Source organism: Neomonachus schauinslandi, chromosome 10 (assembly GCF_002201575.2).
Source record: "Neomonachus schauinslandi chromosome 10, ASM220157v2, whole genome shotgun sequence".
Taxonomy (NCBI): Eukaryota; Metazoa; Chordata; class Mammalia; order Carnivora; family Phocidae; genus Neomonachus; species Neomonachus schauinslandi.
Genome location: NC_058412.1, coordinates 58,843,770 through 58,868,923, shown reverse-complemented (window position 1 = coordinate 58,868,923; position 25,154 = coordinate 58,843,770). Strand labels below are relative to the sequence as shown.

Genomic DNA, 25,154 nt, shown 5'->3' with positions numbered 1-25,154 from the left:
GTTTTAACCTCTGGCATAGAGTAGTGATTTAGCATAAATAGAATAATTTTATTGGTGCTTTCTAAGAGAGAGTGTGGAGGGTGAGATTATCGTACTTAAACAGTAGATTGGGAATTTTGTGCATACTAGCTCCCTTGCCCTCTTGCATGGGCAGGGGATTTATGGAAATGAAGTATGAATGGCATCTTAACTGTGGACTTCCTGATTTTTTCAGTGTTATTGTTGAATATTAAAATAAACCCTCAATTTGACTTTAAGAAAATTACTTGATTTGGGTATTCTCCTCTTCTTTCTTAGGATTGACAGTGATGGATTGACAGGAAGGACAGAGTTTGCACCTGAGCTCCGGACTCGGTTTTTAAAGATTTTTTTTTTTTTTTTTATTCATGAGAGACAGAGCGAGAGAGAAAGACAGAGGGAGAAGCAGGCTCCCAAGGAGCAGGGAGCCCGATGCGGGGCTCGATCCCAGGACCCTGAGATCATGACCTGAGCCGAAGGCAGATGCTTAACCATCTGAGCCACCCAGGCGCCCCTGACTCGGTTTATCAATACCCTCATTATCAATACCCTCAACTGGTTCATGTTCTTGGCAGCTCTAGCCGGGAGTCTTCATGTTCAGTGCCTTTGTCATACTCTTCCACACCACTTCACTGGCCTGTGTCATGGTGAGAGCTCAGCAGGAAGGAACATGCTCTGTGTGGCACTTCAGACAGTCTTCCCCCAGCCGGTGCTTGTGTACTGCTTGGGCTAGTACAGGCAGCAGCAGGGTATCTGGAGGCAGCCTTTACGAGCATCCAGACAGCCGAGATGCTGCCACCAGTTTCAGGCTGGCACTGAAGTGCCTTGGCCAGACCAGATTGCCAAAGGCAGCGTGTGCATCAGAGTACAGTACTTCTTCTCTTTGGGAAAGTAAATAGAGATGCTGCTTAGTCGATTTTATTTCATTGTTGCTGAGTATAAGATAATGTGGTAAAATCGAGAGAGGTGTAAGATAGTTTTACACCCACCCCAAAACTGTGTTAAATTGCTTTAGATGCATTATCTCATTACATCTTCACAACAATCTTACCAGTTAAATCTGTTAAAATCACTGTTTTACAGGGTAGAAAGCTTAAACCTAGCCAGCCACGCAGCTAGAAAGTGGTATTTTGATTTACATTTGAATTTAAGTTTGTGTGACTTCAAAGGCCGTGTCCACTAATTGTTGGCGGTAGGTTCTTAGTAAATAGATAGGCATTCCCTCACACATAGAATCTCATCATGAGGAAACATCAGACAAACCCAAATTGACATTCTGTAAAATAACTAGCTTGTACTCTTCAAAAATGTCAGGATCAAGAAACACAAGAAAGGCTGACTGAGAAACTCTTCCAGATTAAAGGAGACTAAAGATGCATGACATCTAAATGCAGTCAATGTGTGATTATGAATTTGATTTGGGAACAGGAAAAAAACTTCATAAAGGGCACTATTGAGGCATCGGCTAAAACTTGAATATAGACTGGGTTAGATAGTAGCATTTATCATTATCATGTAACCATGGTTATGTAAGAAAATGCCCTTGTCTTTTCTTTAGATTTTATTTTATTTATTTATTTATTTTGGAGAGAGCCGGCATGAGCTGGGGGAGGGGCAGAGACGGAGGGCGAGAGAGAAGCTCAAGCGACTCCACACTGAGCACAAAGCCCCATTCGGGGCTTGATCTCATAACCCTGAGATCATGACCTGAGCCGAAACCAAGAGTCAGACGCTCAACTGACTGAGCTACCCAGGTGCCCTGAAAATGCCCTTGTCTTTAGGAAATATGCACTAAAGTTTTAGGAATAAAAGGGCATGACATCCCCTACTTACTCTCAAGTAGTTGTGAGAGAGACAGAGAATCATAAAGTGAACGTGGCGAAATGTAAGCGGTTGAACAAATGGTGAATCTGGGGAAAGAGTATAAGAGAGTCATATTTTTGCCAAATTTTTTGTATACTTGAAATGCCTTGTGATACAGGAAACAAAGACAAAAGAAAAAATTAAATTTCCTTACTGCCTACAGCCCATTGACAAGTCCTTGAAACAGGTAGAATGACCTTCCTCTGGGAACTCAGCTGCCTCGATGCTGACACTTTGCTAGAGGCAAAAAGCAATCTTAGCTTAACATTATCCCAACCTCCAGGATCCTGTAAGTCTTCTTTAACATATACAAATTCCTTTGGAAACTTCCTTTATCTCTGCCCCCCAAGATACATGTTAGCAATCATCCTTCAAGCATATGGTCCACTGATACACATCTGAAAGTTCTCATGACTGAGGATTTCTAGACAGTAATAAATGACCTTTTTCCTAACAATAGCTAGCCCCCTCAAGGTCCTGGAAACCTTGCCTCCAAAATTCCTTTGGGACTTATGCTATCCCTAACTCCCTCCCAACTTGAAAGCATATAATCAGTCATCCATCACAACCCCAGTATAGCTCTTTCTGCCTTGCAAGTCCTGTCCCCATGCTTTAATAAAACCACCTTTTTGCAGTGAAGACATCTCAAGAATTCTTTCTTGATTGTTGGCTCCAAACCCCAACATTTCTACATCACCTTACATTTTACAAATGTGACTAAAGTGCTTCAGAAACCAGGAATCCCAGTGAAGGCATCACAGCCAGCAATTAGGTACCATATTCTTCTATTCATGCTTCCTCTCTTGGCAAAGAACTTGCCAAACCAAGTTGAGGAAATAAACATGGACTGTTATTTCATAGAGGAAATATATGTCATACTGTCAAAATGTTTTTCTTTAAGATTTTTATTTATTTATTTGAGAGAGAGAAAGCACATCAGAGGGGGGAGGGTCAGAGGGAGAAGCAGACTCCCCGCCGAGCAGGGAGCCCGATGCGGGACTCGATCCCGGGACTCCAGGATCATGACCTGAGCCGAAGGCAGTGGCTTAACCAACTGAGCCACCCAGGCGCCCCTCAAAATGTTTTTCTTTTTTTTTTTTTTTTTTTAAAGATTTTATTTATTTATTTGAGACAGAGAGAATGAGAGACAGAGAGCATGAGAGGGAGGAGGGTCAGAGGGAGAAGCAGACTCCCCGCCGAGCAGGGAGCCCGATGCGGGACTCGATCCAGGGACTCCAGGATCATGACCCGAGCCGAAGGCAGTCGCCCAACCAACTGAGCCACCCAGGCGCCCTCAAAATGTTTTTCTTATACTTCCATTGGGGACATACCTCACTTTTCTTCAAAACAGTTATTTGCTTTTAACTAATATTTTTGTTCCATTTCTTTTGATCTCCTTTTGACAGTTTGTATTTCTGGTTTGTTTAGACGTAATCTTGGATAGAGTGGCAAATGTATTCTTCTAATGAAAGGATAGACTGTGAAGTAGAGTAAGCATTATTTACTTTTACTAATCATTTATGTTTGTTTATTTTTATTTATAATAGTGTATATGCTGCCTACACCATCTTTCTGTTTTAGGTGATTATCATCAAGCCTTGATTATGTATGAGTGAACTATGCTATTTTGGGCATTATCAAGGGCTGTCTTTCCCTTCACACCACCCAGTCCTATTTACTCTTGGCTTGGCCAGAGAATAGCTATAGGCCAAATATGAAGGATGTTAAAAGTTTGAATTTGTAATTTAATATACTTATATATTTTTCAATACTTTTTCACTCTCTTTTTTTTAATGTGAGATATAATTGACATATTTCAGGGATACAACATAAAATGATCATATTTATCTTTTTGCATTCCATAAGTACCTAGATATGTTGATGTGATTTTTTTTTCAAGATGAATAATATGGTGTTCTTGGGTTAGCAGGCAGAACTGAGAATTCCTTTTGATTATAGATGGAAAGAACCCAGGTTTAAGCAGGTATTTTGTTTCTACTAACTGTGATTTGGGAGAAGTCTTAAGAAGTTCCACACAGGGGCATCTGAGAGGCTTAGTCAATTAAGCAACTGACTTGATCTCAACTCAGGTCTTGATCTCAGGGTCCTGAGTTCAAGCCCTGCATTGGGCTCCATGCCTGGGCATGGAGCCTACTTAAAAAAAAAAAAAAAAAATTCCACGTATTAGGCAGTTGACTAAGGTAAACATTGCTTCTACCTTTCCTGGTGATGGGGACAAGTAGCTGTATATAAAACTGAATGCCCTTGCCCTCCCCCTCCCACCTCCCCCTCACAGAGAGAGGGAATAAAAGGCCATCTTGCCTCAGAATAAGAACTTAGTCTCTTTGTTTCTCTGCCCGGATCTCATGCACATATGAATTCAACTATGCTGCCATCCCATTATACTTAACAAAATGCTAGAAATCTTCCATGGCAGCTAGGATGTACTCATTGTCTATCCAGATGTTTTTACAGGCCACTTTAGATTGACTTTGGGTTATCATACTGTCAACACTCAGGTTTCCTTTGAGTCTTTGCTAAAATTAACTGAAGCATAGAATAACTTTCGCAGGAGGGTACTTAGTGACTATTAATGATGGTGTTTATCTTATATACGAATGTGAGTCAGGATTGCAAATTGGTTAAGTGCTCAGACTCTGAAGCCAGACAGACCTGGGTTTAAAACTGGCTCTGCCACTTACTACTTGTGTGGCCTTAATAAACAAGTTGCTCACCTTTCCTTACTTTCCTCATCTGTAAAATGGGATAAAATTGTCCTCACCAATGTGAAATGATGCATGTAAAGCACTTAGCATGTAATGCGTGACATTTTGTATACATTCAATAAATGTTAACCATTGATAGTTATCATAGCTATTAATATTATCATTAGTATAATTTCTGTATCCCCCTGAATTTGCTAATGTTTTCAGATTTGTTGCACTTCTCCTGCAATTTCTCCTACTCCTGTCTTCCAGACTAATTTCTTTTCAATTATGGCATTTCACTCTTTAGGCATTTCATTTTTCCCCAGAGTCCAGAGGTGATCCTCTCAATCTCTTCAAACTTTTCTATTTCCTCTACTGCTTCCAGAGTCAACTGAATAAATGATGACCAAGTAAGAAACCATTTCTTTGCCAGTTAGGACCTGACTACCTGTTCTGTTTTTTGCAAAGGACCGAACTCTGATCTCTAGTTTCTAGAACTCTGGGGCAATTTTAAGAAAATGAGGCCTTTCTTTCTTGTCCTCCACAAACTGGACCAGAAGTATATCAAAGCCCATAAAATCCATGCATCATCTGAAGAAGTCTTCTTGCTGGATGTAGCTGAAAAGATCTGGATCAGATGGATAAGATCTGTCACTTCCATAGTTCTTCCAAGTACTTTAACTCTGGCTTGGTTTCTTCCTAGTTAATAGAACTGTTCTAAGGATCAGATGAGGTCATTCATGGAAAAGGGCTTTCTAAACTGTAAAGCACTGTGTTAGTGTGAGGGATGATTGTTGTATATGAACAAAGGCCCCAGCAACTTAAGTGATATCAGAATCCAATCCTAGGTAATAAAGATGCAATCTCCTCTTTTCCTGCCACTTAAGAAGTTTGCACTAAATTATTTGAGCTAAAAAGGCTAGTAACTAACTTCATGCAGTGACTACACATCCTTTCTTCTTCTCTCATCTCCATATTCTCTCACAGAATGGTGTGCCAGATTCTGAGTCAATCTTCAGGCCTAGACTTTGGGTCACAGCATGGCAGGCAAAGTCTTCATAGGATCTGGGAATGAGGATTAGCAAAGATTTCTTTTGTACCATTTTCCAATCCCCTTCCTGGCAGCTTTTATCCTGTCAGCCCCCACAGATTAAATGACCTTTCAAAATTGAGTTCAGTGAGGATGAAGCCAGATGAGGTTTCTGCCAAACTGGGCTGGCAGACCTGAGATAGCATGTGTGCATGTGTGTGTGTGTGTTTCTGGAATATTAGAAATTTTTCTCTGTACAATAAGAACAGCAAGCCTAGAATTATGTGTGAGATCATCATCATTATCATCAACCACAAACACATAATGCTTGATAAACACGACCCTCTAAGCTTTTGTGATTATTATGGACTGAATTGTGTCCCCTGCCAATTCATATTAAAGTCCCAACCCCCAATGCCTTAGAATGTAACTGTATTTGGAGTTTGTTGGAAACCCAACAAAATTAATCGCCCTTCCCCACAACCTTGACCCCCCCAAAATTTTATTCAAAACTTTCTCCCCAAATCAGCATTTTCTGAATTTGAAAGGCCTCCTACCCTTAGTCATTTCATCCTTTGCCCTCTTTACATAGTTTTATTTGCTTTCTCAAGAGAAGAGTGAAGGGAAGTGCTTACTTTTTAACTATGCCTATTTCTGCTTAATTGTGCTGTCATGAATGACTTAAAAGAAACCACATTGAGACAGTTGGGACATAGATAGATGGTGCTGTTGGCAGAGCAAGTTAATGATACCTCTAGTTGGAGAAAATCTGCAGTCCCAGAATGGATTTGATTAGTTTCACTTCTGTCTTCCTCCCCTGCCAAAGAGTTTGTCATTCATTGCTGCACTCTGGTCTTTTTAATGGATGTATTAAGGTATTTCCCCCATCTTAATCTGTAGATTATCAAGAGCCCCTTAGAAAGCATGTGCCATTGCATACTTTGTTTCTGCCTGCCTAATGGTATTACCTAAACAAGCAACTCTGGTTGGGTTTTGTTTTGTTTTGTTTTTAATCTTCTCTATTCCTTTCATGTAAATATATTTAATTTGTTTGTCAAAGTTGTTTGGAGATGAGTTTTCTCTGGAATGTATCTCATTAGGAATGATGAGGGAGCCCCAGTTTGAACTTCAGACTAATATTAGCAATACTTTCTTTCTCATGTGTTAAGAGTTTTGTCAATTTGTTTTCTCTAAGATTTAAGTGAAATTTCTTTCTCCTTCAGGATGATTTGCATTTTCACTTGTTTACCAGTTGTTCCTCTGGTTCTCTGTCCATTGTCACATGGGAACTAGTTCTACTTAGCCAAAAGCCAGTATGATTTCTTGCAAATCAAACCAGAGCACCTAAAAATAGTTTTTTTATCCAAATATTTTTTCACCGAAAGTTTTTCAAAATGCAGAAAATCTTAACAGCTAAAAATTAAGTCCTGCTGAAAATAAAAAGTTATAAAATGAACTGGAGCACAGTGTTTTGAAAAAGGTAGAAATCAGCCAATGATCTCATTGTATTGAGCTTTTAGTGTTTATATAACTCAGCTTCATTTTATTTTCTTTTGTTGTGTGTTTTTAAAACAGTCTTTGTAGGGGCGCCTGGGTGGCTCAGTCGTTAAGCGTCTGCCTTCGGCTTAAGTCATTATCCCAGGGTCCTAGGATCGAGCCCCACTTCGGGCTCTCTGCTCAGCAGGAAGCCTGCATCTCCCTCTCCCACTCCTCCTGCTTATGTTCCCTCTCTTGCTGTCTCTCTCTCTGCCAAATAAATAAATAAAATCTTAAAAAATAAAATAAAATAGTCTTTGTAAATGCTGAAGTCCTGGTGCTTAATGTAAATCAGTGCAAAAACCTATATCTCTAATTAGTTCCCATTCTACTCTGTTAAATGTACAGTAGTCAGCCTTGAAAGTGTCTGAATTCCGAGTCAAATGTGGGTATTATCAAGCAGTGGATTGAATCAAAGAGCTGGGAATTCTGGCCTTCACATAACTGGGGCTAGTCTCCAGGTTTCTTGTTTTTTTCTAGTGGGTAAAATGGAGATCAGTGGTACTTCTACCTTTCATTATATCTACTGACCTGTAATGGGGAGCAGAATATGTCAGGCTGCTTTGAAATCTCTAAAGGAAAAAGAATAGTGATAGTCCTGGTTTAGCAGTACATAATTCAGCCAAGGAAAGAACCACTCATTCTTGCAAGGTCAGACTATTTTCTCCCTTTCAGAAACAAGTCAGGGTTGCCTGGGCCAAAATACATGTTCCTTTTGACCACACGTTGGCAGGACAGGCATGTCTAGTTTTCTCCTAAATCATAGCTCTAGATTTTTTCCAGCTGAGAACTCTTAAGCCAAAACAATTGCACAGTCCTGTTCTTGACATTTTCTGTCTTTTTAGAAATTCAGATAACTTTGAATGGATAGTGTTCTTGGAATCTCATTGCCTTGTTGGTTCACAGGTCCTGAGCCTGCAGATAAAAATGAAAGCACAGCAGCAGAAGGATGTGTATGTGATTCTGTGTGTGTAAATTCAACTTCGGTTCATTGAGGATTATCTTACTAATGCCCCCTTTATAAAGTTCCCTAGGTTTTTCTGGTGCCTAGCAACCTTAGTGATCAGGTGATTAGAAAGGCATAGAGAGGGGCGCCTGGGTGGCTCAGTCGGTTAAGAAGCTGCCTTCGGCTCAGGTCATGATCCCAGGGTCCTGGGATTGAGCCCCGCATTGGGCTCCCTGCTCTGCGGGAAGCCTGCTTCTCCCTCTCCCACTCACCCTGCTTGTGTTCCCTCTCTCGCTGTGTCTCTCTCTGTCAAATAAATAAATAAAATCTTTAAAAAAAAAAAGGCATAGAGAATATGGGTCAGGGATCTGAGTAGTTTAAGATACCACACCTATGGATCTGTGTATCTGATATGGGTTACAGGGTAAGGAGAAGGATTTGCCTTTGGTATTTTCCTACTTTTTTGGTGTTTTGTGCCCTACCTATACACCCTCCCCTCCCCTAGTCCCTCTTAATGCTAGGCATCCTGAGTTTAAAGGCAGGCTACTTGGGTTCATTCTTCCTGGAAGAAAATAAATCTTATGATTTAAGTAATAGAAAGGTGTTAATGACTCTTTGTATTACTTCTCCTTGAGAGTATTTATGTTCTGAAGACATTATCTGGGCTGAGAACAGTAGTCCTTGTTACTAAAGGAAGGGAAATATCTGGAAATAAGATCTTTCTGACATGAATAGACATTTTTCTTTTCTTTTCTTTTTTTTTTAAAGATTTTATTTATTTATTCATAAGAGACAGAGAGAGAGAGAGAGAGGCAGGCTCCCCGCTGAGCAGGGAGCCTGATGCGGGACTTGATCCCAGGACCCTGGGATCATGACCTGAGCCGAAGGCAGACGCTTAACCATCTGAGCCACCCAGGCACCCCATGAATAGACATTTTTCAAAGAAGACATACAGATGGCCAACAGACACATGAAAAGATACTCAACATCACTAATCATCAAGAAAATGCAAATCAAAACCACAATGAGCTATCACTTCACATCTGTCAGAATGGCTAAAATAAAAAAGACAAGAGGGAGCACCTGGCTGGCTTAGTCAGTAGAGCATGGGACTCCTAATCTCAGGGTCATGAGTTAGGCCCCATGTTGGGCATGGAGCCTCCTTTGAGAGAAAGAGAGAGAAAGAGAGAGAGAGAAAGAAAAAAGGAAAGAAAAGAAAGAAAGACAAGAAATAAGTGTTGGCAAGGATGTGGAGAAAAAGGAACCCATGTACACTGTTGGTGGGAATGTAAATTGGTGCAACCACTATGGAAAACAGTATGGAGCTTCCTGAAAAAATTAAAAATAATTTAATAAGACCATATGACCCAGTATTTCCACTTCTGGATATTTATCCAAAGAAAACAAAAACACTAATTCGAAAAGATCTATGCACTCCTGTGTTCGTTGCAGCATTATTTGCAATAAACCAAGATTTGGAAGCAACCTAAGTATCTGTAGATAGATGAATGGATAAAGAAGATGATACACACCTGATATATATACATCAAATATTACTAAGCCATAAAAAAGAATGAAGTCTTGCCATTTGCCATTTGCAATAATGTGGATCAACCTAGAGAGTATTACACTAAGTGACTCAAGTCAGATAGAGAAGACAAATACTGTATGATTTCAATTGTATGTGGTGGAATCTGAAAAAACAAAGCAGAAACAGACTCATAAATATAGAGAACAAACTGGTGTTTTCTGGGGTGGTGGGGATAGGCAAAATAAATGAAGGGGATTAGGAGGTACAGACTTCCAGCTATAGAATAAGTAAGTCATGGGATATAAAGTACAGCATAGGGAATATAGTCAATATTATAATAACATTGTATGGTGTTTGATGGTGAGCATTTCATTATGTATATAAATGTCGAATTACAATGTATGCCCGAAACTTATATAATATTATATATCAACCATACTTCAATTTAAAAATAAATAAATAAATTGGGAAAAAAGATCTTTCTGGCTTGAATTGCACTATATGGGTATGATTTTCAAAAGTTGTCATATGAAGGTACAATTGAAGCTTCTCCTAATAGCTCTAATCTCCTTGTCTATAAAACTTTTTATGGAGTTGGTATGATTTAGTCAGATTAACCAGTTTAAATTTCACTTCATTTTTCCATCTTGTGGAAATAGGACCAAAACAAGGAGGAAGAAGTGAAGCAGCAGAGACCTAGATAACAGGCCTCTGAATGATTAAGATCTGAAATTATTATATATATATATATTTATATATTTAAAATTTATTTATTTATTTTAGAGAGAAAGAGCACAGCAGGGAGGGGCAGAGGGAGAGTCTGAAGCAGACTCCATGTGGAGCCTGACACGGGGCTCCATCTCACGACCCTGAGATTACAACCTGAGCTGAAACCAAGAGTCTGACACTTAACAAACTGTGCCCGCCAGGCGCCCCTGAAATTATTATATTTTAAAATGTTGTCACTTTATATAAAACCTGTGTATAGAAAGTTGAAGTTAGGTGGTGCCTTAGATGTAACTTCAGTCAGTGGTAAATCTGCAACTTCCTATATATTCGATGTCTCTTTTCTCCCTTAAGTTGCTAGTTAAATAATGAAAAGTCCATGTTTTCTTAATATAATAAGGATTAGTGGGAGTTGTCAGGTTGTCCTCACAAAAGTCCTTTGAAATGCCTGAATGACAACTCCAGAAAACTCAGTAATTATTGTCCAGTGATGGTTAATGCTTTTGTAATACACTGGTAATACTCTGTGCTCTTCTAGGAGATTGTGGGAAGATGGATAAGCACTTCCTCTCAAAGCTTGGAAAGCACCTGCTATGTGCCGAGGCAGTGCTGTATTTCATTTATTAGAGTGGATTCTTTTAGTTCTTGAAGACCCTGTCTTAGTCCCACATAGCTTTTAGCATATTATGGACACCTATTGAGTTTTGGGATGAATCATTTTAATTTAGTTGCTCCGTCATTAAATTGCAGTCAGCCTCCCAAAGAGTCTAATTTTCATCTTTTTTCATCCCCAATAGGATGATTTGCTTTGTAATTTTTTTTCATTTTGAAAATTGTGTTAGCAGGCCCTTCACACAGTAGCTGTAGAACTCGTAGCTATTGTATTTGAAATGAGGATTTCCTCAGCATAAAAATGGCCTGAGTAGGGACCATTGTTTGTAATATAAAAATAACAATTTTTATTTAAAAAAAAAGATTATAGGGGCGCCTGGGTGGCCCAGTCGGTTAATCAGCTGACTCTTGATTTTGACTCAGGCCATGATTCAGGGTCCTGGGATGGAGCCCTGTGTCAGGCTCTGTGCTCAGCCCAGAGTCTGTTTGTCCCTCTCGCTCTGCTCCTCCCCGCCCATGCTTTCTCTCTCTCTTTCTCTCAAGTAATAAATAAAATCTTTTTTAAATTTTTTAAAATTAAAAATAAAAAATTATAAATTACAAACTTTAAAAAGATTATAAACCACAAGTTTTCTTTTTTGAAGTATTGTTTTAAGCTGCAGCATAAGCTATCCATTACTTTATTCTTTTTAAGATTTTATTTATTTATTCATGATAGAGAGAGAGAGGCAGAGAGAGAAGCAGGCTCCCCAAGGAGCAGGGAGCCTGATGTGGGACTCCATCCCAGGACCCTGGAATCATGACCTGAGTGGAAGGCAGACACTTAACCATCTGAGCCACCCAGGTGCCCAGCTATCCATTACTTTAGATATGGGGTATCAGAACAGGTTGTAGAGATGAGCCCATGTTTCTGAAATCAAGATCCTTGATGCAAATTCTTAATGAAATCTGATCTTACATGGTGGTTGTTGCTGCTGTTGTTGCTATTGTTGTTGTTCTTCCTTAATATCAAAGTGCTGCTATACAAAATTTCAGTACAATGATAGTAGAAAAAAGTCAGATATTGGTTTTGGGTAATAACCACTTGGAGGGCAGCCTTCCTATCAATTTAGGCATGACGAAAATCCTTGCTCTGCTAATCTTTGGAGTTTGTGTTCGGTGATACGTACTTTGGCAGTCTGAAGAGACTCATCTTTATGTTTATACTGAAAACAGTGATTGAGGCCAGGAAGTAAAGTAGGAAATGAAGAAACAATATCCGCACATAGAAAATATTGGAAATAACAGAGGAGAGGGAATTGGGGTTTGGGGAATAAAGAGCCTGACTTCATTCCTCTTGCTAGAACCCAGCTGTAAGAATAAGGGAGTGACACAGTCTTAGAGAACAGCCCCATAGGACATGGAACAAGGCAAAGACGGGTGGAGAATGGATAGGAAATGACAAGTGGAGAATAGTCACAGTTTTCAGGGAAGTATAAATTTTAATTTTGGATAAATAGTTCCTTAAGGAAGGACGTGGAAGATCCTTTGCTACAAAAAAGGCTCTAGCAAGGTGTCCTAAAAGAATTGGGAGAAGTATCAATATAATTCTGAAAAAGCCACATGAAGTATGGGTATCTTTATTAATAGTCACAGTTTTCAGGGAACTATAAAATTTTAATTTTGGATAAATATTTCCTTAAGAAGGAATGTGGAAGATCCTTTGCTACAAAAAAAGCTCTAGCAAGGTATCAATATAATTCTGAAAAAACCACATGAAGTAAGGGTTTCTTTATTATAGATATGTATATTTTCAATTATTATATAATTGCTCTTCAAGAAGCCATTGCCAATTTTGACCTTTGCTGCGTGTTCTCTTTCTCTGTCAAGTTGTTAAACATGGAAGACACAGAGTGACAGAGCTGCAGGTCAAAGGTTAATTTAAGTTTATGAAAGGACAGCCTAAATAGAGGGAGGCTTCATGGCTAAAATTTAGGCTTAGCCAAGATTCTCTTTGTGTTAATAAATGTAACTGAAAGAAAAATTGGGGAAGTAAGCCATATATTATCCGGCCAGCTGTATGTGGCCTTCTTGAATCAGTCTTGGTTAGGAGATCCTAGGTCACCTTTTCCCACTCTCACCTTCTGTCCCCTAACTTTAGTACTTTTTCAAGAAACCACAACATGTAGAACTTGCCAGAGTCATGTTATAATGCTAAATACAACCAGTCAATTGGGGAATAAAGCTTTGTGGCAATTTTGCATAGGTAATAATAAAAATAGAGAAAATTGGATATAGGACTTCTATTTTGTTTTTTTTAATTTTTATTATTTTTCAAGATTTTTAAAAAATTTTTATTTATTTTAAGTCGGCTCTACATTCAACTAGGGGCTTAAACTCACAAGTCTGAGATTAAGAGTCACATGCCCTACCGGCTGTGCCAGCCAGGCACCCCTGTTTTGTTTTATGATTAATTTATTCTAAATGGTTCCACTTAAGTATTTAATAAGTCATCGTTCTTTTTATTTTTTATTTTAGCATTTTGTGACTGTGGTATTGTTTTGCCAAAGAATTTCTTGGTATGCTTATGGGCCTAGATATCAAAATCATTTAAGTAGACATTATACACAAAGAAGTTTTAGCATGTAGATGGAGAAAAACCAAACACTTGCTTAATGGCAGCCTTCAATTATTATATAAACTAATAATTAGTTATAGTCTCTGACCCTGCTAGGCAATGAGTTTAAGCTAAAGCACTAAAGATCTAGGCTCGGCAAGTAAGAGTTTCCTGAAGAATATTAGAGTGGTTACCTGGGAAAGGAGTTTCTTAGGAACCTGTGAGATATCTTTCTCCAAAATCATTAAAGGTAGCTTGGGTTTTTCTGTTGGTTTGAGATGGTGGCCTCTTAGATCTCTTAGGATTTTATAACTTTTTAGCTTTTGCACTTGGAGAGAATATTTTAATATTTTGCCTTTGCTTTCTTTTCTAATTTGGAATAGTTATTTAAACCCTGAATTTAATACACTGCTGTACTCCCCCATGATCACAAACTACATATTCTTTTTTTTTTTTAAGATTTTTATTTATTTATTTAACAGAGAGAGAGAGAGCACAAGCAGGCAGAGCGGCAGAGGGAGAAGCAGGCTCTCTGCCGAGCAGGGAGCCAGATGCGGGGCTCGATCCCAGACCCTGGGATCATGACCTGAGCCGAAGGCAGCCACTTAACCGACTGAGCCACCCAGGTGCCCCACATATTCTTGATAATGATGTGCTTGCTTATTCATCTGCTAACCGATTTGATTCCACCACATGCTGTATCTACACTCTATTAAAAAGCAGCAGGTTCGGGGTGCCTGGGTGGCTCAGTCAGTTAAGCGTCTCCCTCCGGCTCAGGTCATGATTCCAGGCTCCTGGGATCGAGCCCCGCATCGTGGGGGGGGGGGGGGGGTCTCTGCTCAGCAGGGAGCCTGCTTCTTCCCTTCCCTCCCTCTGTCTGCTGCTCACCCTGCTGGTGCTCTCTCTCCTTCTCTGTGTCAAATAAATAAATAAAATGTAAAAAATAAATAAATAAATAAAGCAGGTTCTAACTCTTGACTCAGATACTTAAATCCAGGAGTTTAATCTTGTCATTTCTTGTTATTATAACCAGTTAGGCCCAGACCTGGCTGGATGATTTTGGGGGAAAAAAATGTTTCAAGAGTGCCTGGCTGGCTCAGTTGAAAGAGCATGAGACCCTTGATCTTGGGGTCATGAGTTCAAGCTCCCTATTAGGTGTAGAAATTACTTAAAAAAAAAAAACAAAAAAACCCCTTAAATCAGATGTTTCAAATTGTTCTTATACTTTGTCTCTGGCTTGATAAGCATCATCTGCATTCCTACAGATATCTTTAAGTGCATTAGATGTATTTTCTGTAGTGTACCCCAGCCAAATGCAAAAATCTGAACAAAGCCCCATGTAGTAAGCCCCAGTTTAAAGGCTCTTGAATACCTGATAAAATATTTTGATAGCATAACTAGGTAAAGCTAGGCCTTTTAATAGTTCCAAATAAACTGTTTCTTCAAGAATCATAAGTGGTTACATGTGTCTTTCTAACACTGTTAATGTGCATTGTTTCAAGGGGGAGAGGTAAAAGTTAGGAGTGGATGGAAAATTTAACTTTGGACTCTGTTTTTCTAGCCTGCTAGTCTCTCTGGTAGTTGATTTCCCTTAAAAATAAACAGCTTCAGGGGCGCCTTGGTGGCACAGCTAAGCATCCAACTCTTGGTTTCAACTCAGGTCATGAACTTAGGGTCATAAGATTGAGCCATATGTCAGGCTCTGTGCTCAGTGCAGAGTCTGCTTAAGACTCTCTCTCTCTCGCTCCCTCTGCCCCTCTCCTCCCCCCACCCCCTGCACTCTCTTTCTCTCTCTCTCAAATAAAAAAATAAATATTTAAAAATAAATAAACAAACAGCTTCACTGATACTTAAAGGTCTGAGGAAAGATAATTTGAGTACTGAAATCTGTAACAAAGTAATGACCCCTAGTCAGAAAAGATCCTGGCTTTTATTAATAAACTCTGCTCAGGTATTCCTATCTCTGTGATCAAAGTCCTTGATAATCTTTTCCATATAAATGGAAAACCAGGTGATTTGTTATTGTTACGCACTTTCACTGAGGTAAAACATGGGTTACATTATCTCATTATCTTCTGCCAACTTCCTGAATATATATGTTAGACTGGTAATTATTACTTTCTCTAGACCATTGTTTCAAAGGCCAAATGTTCAAAAATGTTTTAAAGCCTAATAAAACTGAATGAAGAGGGGCGCCTGGGTGGCTCAGATGGTTAAGCGTCTGCCTTCGGCTCAGGTCATGATCCCAGGGTCCTGGGATCGAGTCCCGCATCGGGCTCTCTGCTCCTTGGGAGCCTGCTTCTCCCTCTGCCTCTCTCTGTCTGTCTCTCATGAATAAATAAATAGAATCTTTAAAAAAAAAACAAACTGAATGAAGAATAAGAGGCTTTCAAATCTGAGACCTGTTCTAAATTTAGCTAACTGAATTATCTAATTTGCCATAAATATGTTCTTCTTTCTTAAAGGAGGTGATCCCTCCTGCAGCTCTTCAGCACAAGGAGTATCTTTCTTTTCTTTAAATTGGGTTTTTGCTTTCAACTAAGTGAAAACCTGACTTTCTTTCTTTCTTTCTTTTGTTCTTTCTTTTTTCTTCTCTTCTCTTCTTTTCTTTTTTAAACTTGGCAGTTTCTAAGTTCACATTCTATACCCCTCTCCTATCCAAATACATGTTTGAGGAAAAGGTTCCCTGTAGTTAGGGAAAGCCTTTTCTCTCTTTGGCAAGTTTTCATCTGAGAGGCCCTTCCTTTCCCTCTGCACTTGTTTCTTCTGGGGTATGTTCAGTGCCATCAGTAAACACTCAGCATAGCAACTTAGCAACAGCAAAAATACTTTTCCAAAATCTCCTGAAAATTCTTCTAGCTAATGAGAGAGTAACTTGGTCCCACTGAAAAGGCTTATTTTTTTTTTAAAGATTTTATTTATTTATTTTTGTGACACAGAGAGACACAGCGAGAGAGGGTAACACAAGCAGGGAGAGTGGGAGAGGGAGAAGCAGGCTCCCTGTGGAGCAGGGAGCCCGATGTGGACTCGATCCCAGGACCCTGGGATCATGACCTGAGCAGAAGGCAGATGCTTAATGACTGAGCCACCCAGGTGCCCCTGAAAAGGCTTATTGGTCTTCCTTTTACCTGCCACTTTGGGGATAGGGATGGAAATACCATGTATTTAGAGAAGAAAAGGTAGAGAAAAGAGCATTGAATCTGGTGGTGTCTCTGCCATCAACATTTACCATGCCTGGGGCCTCAATTTCATTATCTAAAAAACAAGGTAGTTGAATTACATAATCTCTGAGAATTCATACTGCTTTAAAATACATGATTATTGTTCTTAAGAATCTTGAATATAATCACTCTTGGATACATATAGTTTGCCCTTGTCACTTGACACAATGTGGACCAAGGATTTGTACACTGTACATGAAATTTCTGTCACCACACTTGAAAGGCCTTTTTCTTTGATATCTACCTAATCTAGGGTTGATTGATCCCAACAGTGTTTGAAGGGAATGTGTTTATAGAAATCTTGGAGAGTTGGCTTGCAGCAAGTGGAAAGGCCTCAGAAGTGTTTAAGGCTATTTCAAGACCTGGTTATCTTTCAATTATCTGGTTGATGCTTCCCAAGCAACTTGGTCACAACTTGTTAAAATTTCTAGTATAACCACTAACTCCAAGGTAGCTCAATTACCAGACTAACACAGACCCAATCCAAATCCTTCTTCCATTGTTATGGTGCTATGGAGACAGTATGGACTTTGGAGTCAGCCAGAGCTGCGAGTTCACAGTCTGAGTCTGCCTTTTTCTGATTTTGTAATACAGGTTAACCTCTCTGTGCCTCAGCGTCATCATCTATATAACAGCAATACTTAAGTACTTACCTTAAAAATTGTTATGGGATCAAATGTGAGGATAGACAAAAAGAGCTTCTCACATGAGTCATCATGAGAACACCTGACATTTGTATACCTCTTACCATTTATGAAACACCTCATTAAAGTAGTTTTATTTAGGGAACTAAATGTGTGGATTTTCTTTGCTGGCTAATATATCATTTAGGTTTTGAGGCCTGAGTTAGACTTGCTAGGTAGGGGGCCCTGGACCTTTGGAACTGGGTCAGGCCAGGTCCACAGCCTTGGCTTTCTTGAGGGTCTCTCATAAAAACATTCTTTTATGTTTTCCAGGAATCTGAATTTCTGTGTTTGGAATTTGATGAAGTCAAGGTCAATCAACTCCTAAAGAAGCTCTCAGAGGTAGAAGAAAGTATCAGCACACTGATGCAGCCAGCCTAGCTGAAAATGGAGTTGTTGAAGCAAAGGTGTTCATGATCGCTCCCCAGTGACCTGGGGTTTTTTGTTGTTGTTTTGTTGTTTTTTTAAAAAATCTTTTCCCCCCATTAGTATTAAATCCTCAAATTCAAATCTTGCCTGTCTCTGCTTGCTGGGATTTCTTTCTCTTTCCCTTTCATTCACTCTTACAGTTGTACTACTTGTAGCATGTAGAGGTGCTCATAAAAGCATTTTATTATTTTTTTTAAGATTTTATTTTTAAGTAATCTCTACATCGAGCGTGGGGCTCGAACTCACAACCCTGAGGTCAAGAGTCACATGCTCCACTGACTGAGCCGGCCCGGTGCCCCATCATAAAGGCATTTTAAAAAGAAGGCTTCCAGGACTATATCCCTAGAGACTTGAATTCTGTAGGACTAGGTGGAGTCAACTTTAGAAACCCTTGTTATGATGGTTTGTTCCTGGAGTAGGATTTTAGGAATTTATACATGATAAATGATGGAAGAATTAGAAAGAGGGCAAGAAAACATTTTTTTTTTTTAAAGATTTTATTTATTTATTTGACAGAGAGAGACACAGCGAGAGAGGGAACATAAGCAGGGGGAGTGGAAGAGGGAGAAGCAGGCTCCCCGCGGAGCAGGGAGCCCGATGTGGGACTCGATCCCAGGAACCTGGGATCATGACCTGAGCCGAAGGCAGACGCTTAATGACTGAGCCACCCAAGCGCCCAAGAAAACATTTTTTTAAAAAGATTTTATTTATTTATTTGGCAGAGAGAGAGAGCAGGAGAGCTCAAGTAGTGGGAGCGGCAGAGGGAGAAGCAGGCCCCTGTCAAGCAGGGAGCCCGATGCGGGGCTCGATAATGACCTGAGCTGAAGGCAGTCGCTTAACCAACTGAGCCACCCAGGTGCCCTGGAAGAAAACATTTTATTCATGCAAATACAAGGTTGACCAAAAGCCGTGTGTCTTCAGCTGAGGCTTAGAGGAGCCTGCCTAACCTAGAAAAGGTTTACTGACCCTGGTAAAACCTGCAGTGCTCCTGGACCTGATTCAGGCATTTGGATTCATCTTCACTAAATCTGGGGGGTCTGGTTTGATCCGAACCACTGAGAAACTTGGGCTTTTCTGGAACCTAGAACTAAACGGTCCTTGTCACAAAGGGACTCCCTTCGCTTACCTCAAGTCAGGATTGTATGAAGGAAAAATGTCTGCTGAGGTCTTTTACATCAGAAAATTTTACTTGGGTCATTGCATAAAACCTCTTCAAGAAAACTAATGTAGGGGCACCTGACTGGCTCAGTCGGTAGAACATGTGACTCTTGATCTTGGGGTTGTGGGTGTAGAGATTAGTTAAAAAATAAATAAAAAGTTAAAAAGTTAAAAGAAAGAAAGAAAACTAGTGTAAAAACTAGGTCCTCATAGAGAAGTTATACCAAACACCAAGAATACTCTAAAAGGAGGAAGCTGTCAACCAGTATATTGAGGCCATGGCCCTTGTTTAACAGGTTTTATCGTCTGATACTGACAACATTTAGAAACCCCAGGTGCCTTTGAGATGTAATGTGTTCAAAAAATGTAGTTCTCTTGGTCAGTGGTTACACCATATGTCAGTTCTAATGAGTTTATTCTAGGGCAGGAATAAGTTCTCTGCTGTTAAACATTTCCTCCTAAATCAGTTTGAAGACATTTTAGGAACTCTTCCAACACCCAAGCTGAAAATATTGGCTTCCTGTCTGATTAAAACCATCCCAGCAGTTAGCAAACAACGACCAGAAGGTCTTAAATGTAGCCCCTGTGGACCCTTGAGAAAACATCTTGAAACAGTATGGTAAATAGGTTCAGAGAAAGCGTGTGGTTTGGCCAAAGAACTATTAAAACTTGCTTTCTGTTTCCAGGGCTACTGTCATGTGATCCAGGAGAATTTAGATAATGTCTTCTACTATAAAATGGAGGAAAAGAGTATCCCAACATATAGTGGGATTCCAGATGTCATTGGAAGGAAGAACTGTAGCTACCACATTAGTATTGACTCACATATCCAGTGAAAGTCTGTGAAAGCCTAAAAGAACAATCCATGGGCTCACAGGGAGAGGAAATCATTGTTGTGGTTTGAAGCTCTGTTGAGGTCATCCTATAAAATTCATAGCCACAAAAGTGGATATAGGCTTTTTATCATAACCCCCAAACCCTAGGTCATTAGAAAATCTGTTAATGTATACTGAGTTTTTCATAATAATAATAATAGTAGTAAAAGAAACTGGTTGCTGAAGGTGGTGCCACACTTAACACTGAACATTTTGGAACACAAGTGGTTTTAGACAGAGCGTGTTTGTGTGTGGTATATTTAGTGGTGATTTTTTAAATACCTGATTACCAAAGGAATATATGTCTATTATAGTCTATTGTGAGAATACAGACCACAGTAAGGACAGTTAAATGACCTATCGGCCTAACCTACAGAGAAAACAGAAAGAAGGCTGGAACTAGGTGAAGAGTTGCCTTTCCTTAAATAAATTTCTGGAAGTGGAACACATGGTTTTTAAGACTTTGATAAATATTACCAAATAGTTCTCCAGAAACGTTATATCAGTTTGTATAACCTCTAAGAAAGTATGAAAATAAATCACCCCCTTTCTTGCCTAATTGGATATTATGTTTGTTTTGTTTTGTTTTGTTTTAATTTTGGGGAACTAACTTGTTTTTGTAAATCTTTGCAAGGGACATTTAAACCAGGAATTCTCCCTGGGAATAGTGCAAGCGTGGAGAAAGGACCAGGGAAGGAGAAAACTGGCATAAGGGTCCCAGCAGATGCCACTAGATTTCCTACCTTGGTAATCCTAGGTTAAAATCACTTTATTTTGAGTTCAAGAAATGTGGGGTAAAATTAAAATAGGCTTTATCCTGAATTAGGCCTTGCAGAAATTGTCCCTACTTGAGCAATAAGCACTCTAACTTCAGTCTGTTTAGAGACAGTCCAGGCAAGCCAAAATTTGCTTTTATAATAGAGTCAGAAAGAAACTTCAGCATTCAGTAGTTTCATGTTGATAGGAGCAAAGGATTTGGCCTTAATCTCAGGCCTGGCTTTTCTTGGAAGCTCTGGTTTCTATTGGCTTCATCAGGGAAGGCTTAAATTTTACCGTTACAGCCTCCCCTTTCCTTTACTTAACCTCTCTTCCTGTAATGTTATTTTTTTTTTTTAATCCTCTTTATTTGACTCATCCTGTCTACCCACCTCCCCTCTGGCAACCACCAATTTGTTCTCCATATTCAAGAGTCTGTCTTTTCCTTGTTCATTTGTTTTATTTTTTAAATTCCACGTATGAGTGAAATCATATGATATTTGTCTTTCTCTGACTTATTTCACTTAGCATTATACTCTCTAGATCCATCCATGTTGCTGCAAATGTCAAGATTTCATTCTCTTAAAAAAAAAAAGATTTCATTCTCTTTTATGGCTGAATAATATTTTTCTGTGTGTGTGCACGTGCGCATGCGTGTGTGTACCACATCTTCTTTATCCACTTGTATATGGATGGACACTTGAGTTTCTTCCACATCTTGGCTATTGTAAATAATGCTGCAGTAAACAAAGAGGTGCATTTATCTTTTTGAATTAATATTTTCTTTTTTTTTTTTAATGTTTTATTTATTTATTTATTCATGAAAGTCAGAGAGAAAGAGAGAGGCAGAGGCAGAGGGAGAAGCAGGCTCCCTGCCTAGCAGGGAGCCCGATGCGGAACTCGATCCCAGGACCCCGGGATCATGACCTGAGCCGAAGGCAGACGCTTAACCATCTGAGCCACCCAGGCGCCCCTTGAATTAATATTTTCTTTGGGTAAATATCCAGTAGTGGAATTACTAGATCATGTGGTAACCTGTTTTTAATTTTTTGAGGAACCTTCATACTGTTTTCCGTAGTGGCTGCACCAATTGGCGTTCTCACCGAAAGTATAGAAGGTTTCCCTTTTCTCCATATTCTTGCCAACATTTGTTATTTCTTGTCTTTTTGATTTTAGCTATTCTGACAAGTGTGAGGTGATATGTCATTGTTGTTTTGATTTGCATTTCCCTGATGATTAATTATGCTGAGTATCTTTTCATAGATCTATTGGTCATTTGTATGTCTTTTTTTGGAAAAAATGTCTTTTCAGGTTTTCTGCCCATTTTAGATTATTTGGTGTTTTTTGTCCTCTTTAATGATGATTCAAAAAGAACTGTAGCACTTAAAAATTTCATTTGACTTAGTCTCTCCCAGATGCAAGAAGGCAGTGAAAAGCAAAGGATGACATTTAGTATCTGAATCTTTAATAGCTGACACGGTGTCAAGGTAACAGTTACTGAAATTCTTTTTTTAGACCTGAGTGAAAATTTGGAAAACAGAATATGTATAGAAATTCAAGGAAATTAAATGTTAAACAGATGTTGGAAAATAATGTTTTCTGAAGTACACAATAAATATCTAAACCAGTGAAGAGACAAGGATAAGAAGGAAGACTTCTAGAGTCAGCTCAAAAATGATTGGATATTTTTCTAAAAGAATGGGATGCTGGAAGGGATGCTCTTAGTAGGACAATTGCCCCTTATAACTTTAGCTGTCCCAACTTTCCAGCAAAATTTTTTCAATATCTTAGATGGTGACTTAGCTAGCAGAAGGGGAAACCCAAACAGAACATAAGTAGTTTGCAAAGTATACAGTTTTTTACCTCAAAATTTGAGAAATAGCATTTTTTTTTTTATCTAAGTTCAGTCAGTTCTCAGTTCTCCCTTACCTGGGGATGGCCATGACTGTCATAGCATCATGACTGAATACAGCACTGAAATAACTTTTGTAATAAGGGAACCTGCCTAGGCCTGCTTTCTGTCAGGTAAATGGTACGTATATTATCAGAATAAAATACTAAACCTATTTGTGAGCATATAGCAAAATATGAGTATTTATATCATTTACTCACCAAGGACTATAATTAGGCTTTTTGTTTCTCTTTTACCTACCTACTCTTGGCTAGTTTTGTTTTGTTTTGTTTTCTTCTCTTTTCTTGTAGGCTCCATGCCCAATGTGGGGCTTGAACTCAAAACCCTGAGATCAAGAGTTGCATGCTCTACCGACTGAACCAGCCAGGTGCCCCTTGGCTAGATTCTGTTTCAAATTCTGTTTATTCACAGGAGGAAGTGGGGAAATATGGATTGCACAAGTGCAGGAAGAGATTAAACTGTTAGTTTAAAAAGAAATTTAGACTAGGGGCACCTGGGTGGCTCATTCGTTAAGTGTCTGCCTTTGGCTCAGGTTATGATCCCAAGGTCCTGGGTTTGAGCCCCGCATTGGGCTCCCTGCTCGGCGGGAAGCCTGCTCTTCCTCTCCCACTCCCCCTGCTTGTGTTCCCTCTCTCGCTGTGTCTCTCTCTGTCAAATAAATAAAATCTTAAAAAAAAATTTTTTAGGCTAAAAAATGAAAATAGTTAAAATCCTTAATACTGTTATTATATTTTTTTACATTAGAGAAATAAAAATAAATTGGGGAATTTTATGATTCATAAATAGTGGCTGTTTTTAGAATCATGGCTAAGATTTGGCACTGATCTCAAAATGACTGGGAAGCTTTTGGTAGAAGCCATTTTGCCATCTTTCAAAAGGGGGGGAAACATCTGGACGGATGGGCAAAGGACTTTCACAAGGCCATGGTCGGGAAGAGACCTCAGGGCAGTATCTTCCATTTCCATATTCTATCTGCCAAACCCTCCAAAAGAATATGTGCTTGAAAAAAATACCTGTGTCCTTGCTCAATGTGACAGTTCCTACAGTGATGGCTTTTGTATGCAGATATGACCTACAGGATGTGAGGTTCTATGTCATTTGCAACCTGCATCCATGTTAGACCTGTTTCTGTGCTGAGGCTGCTGAGGCTCTTTGTAGAGCCTAATGATGTTTCTGATGACTTTGGCCTCACTGTCCACTCAATGCCACTCATTCTTGGATGCAACGTGCAAGATGAGTCTGTTGCCACGTGGGGCTTCCTGGCTATCCTCAGTACCCAGGTAGGCAGCAGATTGTCTTTATCCTCCCTGGACAACCATGACCCAAGCTTGCTAAATATACCATAACTCTTGGCCATTACTTCATTGTAACAATGTCTGTAGTGAATTTTGTAGCAGCTACTTCCTCATTAGTATGGTTTTCTCAACATGATCTAGCCATGGTGCCATGGAACAGAGATCAAAAAAATTTTTTTAACATTTTAATTATTAAAATAATACATGCTCATTAGGGGGACCTGGGTGGCTCAGTCAGTTAAACACCCAACTCTTGATTTGGGCTCAGGGCCTGATCTCAGGGTCATGAGATTGAGCCCTGTATCAGGTCCTGCACTAGGTGTGGAGTCTGCTTTGGATTCTCTCTCTCCCTGCCCCTCTGTCCCTCCCTTGCTCTCTCTCTAAAAAAAAAAAAAATACTATGGATACATGCTCATTAAAAAATTACTTATAATTTTTTATTTTTTCATAGTTTAATTTTTAAATCAGAGCAAAACTGGAGCAAAACATGATTCTCCCTTGCTTTCTGCTTTAAAAAAGAAAACTCTCTCCTGAGGTGCCTGGCTGGCTCAGTCAGTAGATCATGCAACTCTTGGCCTCAGGGTTGTTAGTCGGAGCCCCACATTGGGTGAAGAGATTACTTAAAAATAAAAACCTTTAAAAAAAAATAAAAATAAAAAGTCTCTATCCCTAGAAGTAGTTGTTATAACAGTTTGGTGTGTTTCCTTCCAGATACTTTCTATGCACACAAAAATATATTACTAGTTATACTTTCAAAGCATCATTTTAGAAGGCATTGATCACAGCTGAAAGATACAACAAAAAAGAAAAACACACTACAGGGAATAAGAGATTAGATGATACAGAAGAATGGATCAGTCATCTGGAAGACATGGTAATGGAAATCTCCGAAGCTGAACAGTAAAAAGAAACAAGGATTTTTAAAAATGAGGATAAGTTTAAGGGACTTCTGGAACAACATCAAGCATAATAACATTTGAATCATAGGGGTCTCAGAGGGAAAAGAGAGAGAAGCAGGCAGAAAACTTACTTGGAGAAATAATAGCTGAAAACTTTTCTGACCTGGGAACAGATATCCAGGTTCAAGAGGCAGAGAGTTCCAAACAAGATGAACTGAAAGAGATCCACACCAAAATATATCATAATTAAAATTAAAAAATAAAAGGAATAACAGAAAAGCAGTTAGTTACATATAACGGCTTGTCCATAAGACTATAAGCTAATTTTTCAGCAGGAACTTTGTAGCTAGAAGGGAATGG

General features: G+C 39.2%; 1 protein-coding gene across 1 annotated transcript in view; it reads left to right on the top strand.

The window, feature by feature from the left end:
• Positions 1-17,979, top strand: part of COMMD1 (copper metabolism domain containing 1) — a 181,443-nt gene extending 163,464 nt beyond the window's left edge. Inside the window, exon 3 of the mRNA XM_021699211.1 lies at positions 17,744-17,979. Within this exon, the coding sequence (XP_021554886.1) occupies positions 17,744-17,851 (108 nt within the window). The 3' untranslated portion in view covers positions 17,852-17,979. The remainder of the gene's footprint in view (positions 1-17,743) is intronic.
• Positions 17,980-25,154: the final 7,175 nt, after the last annotated feature.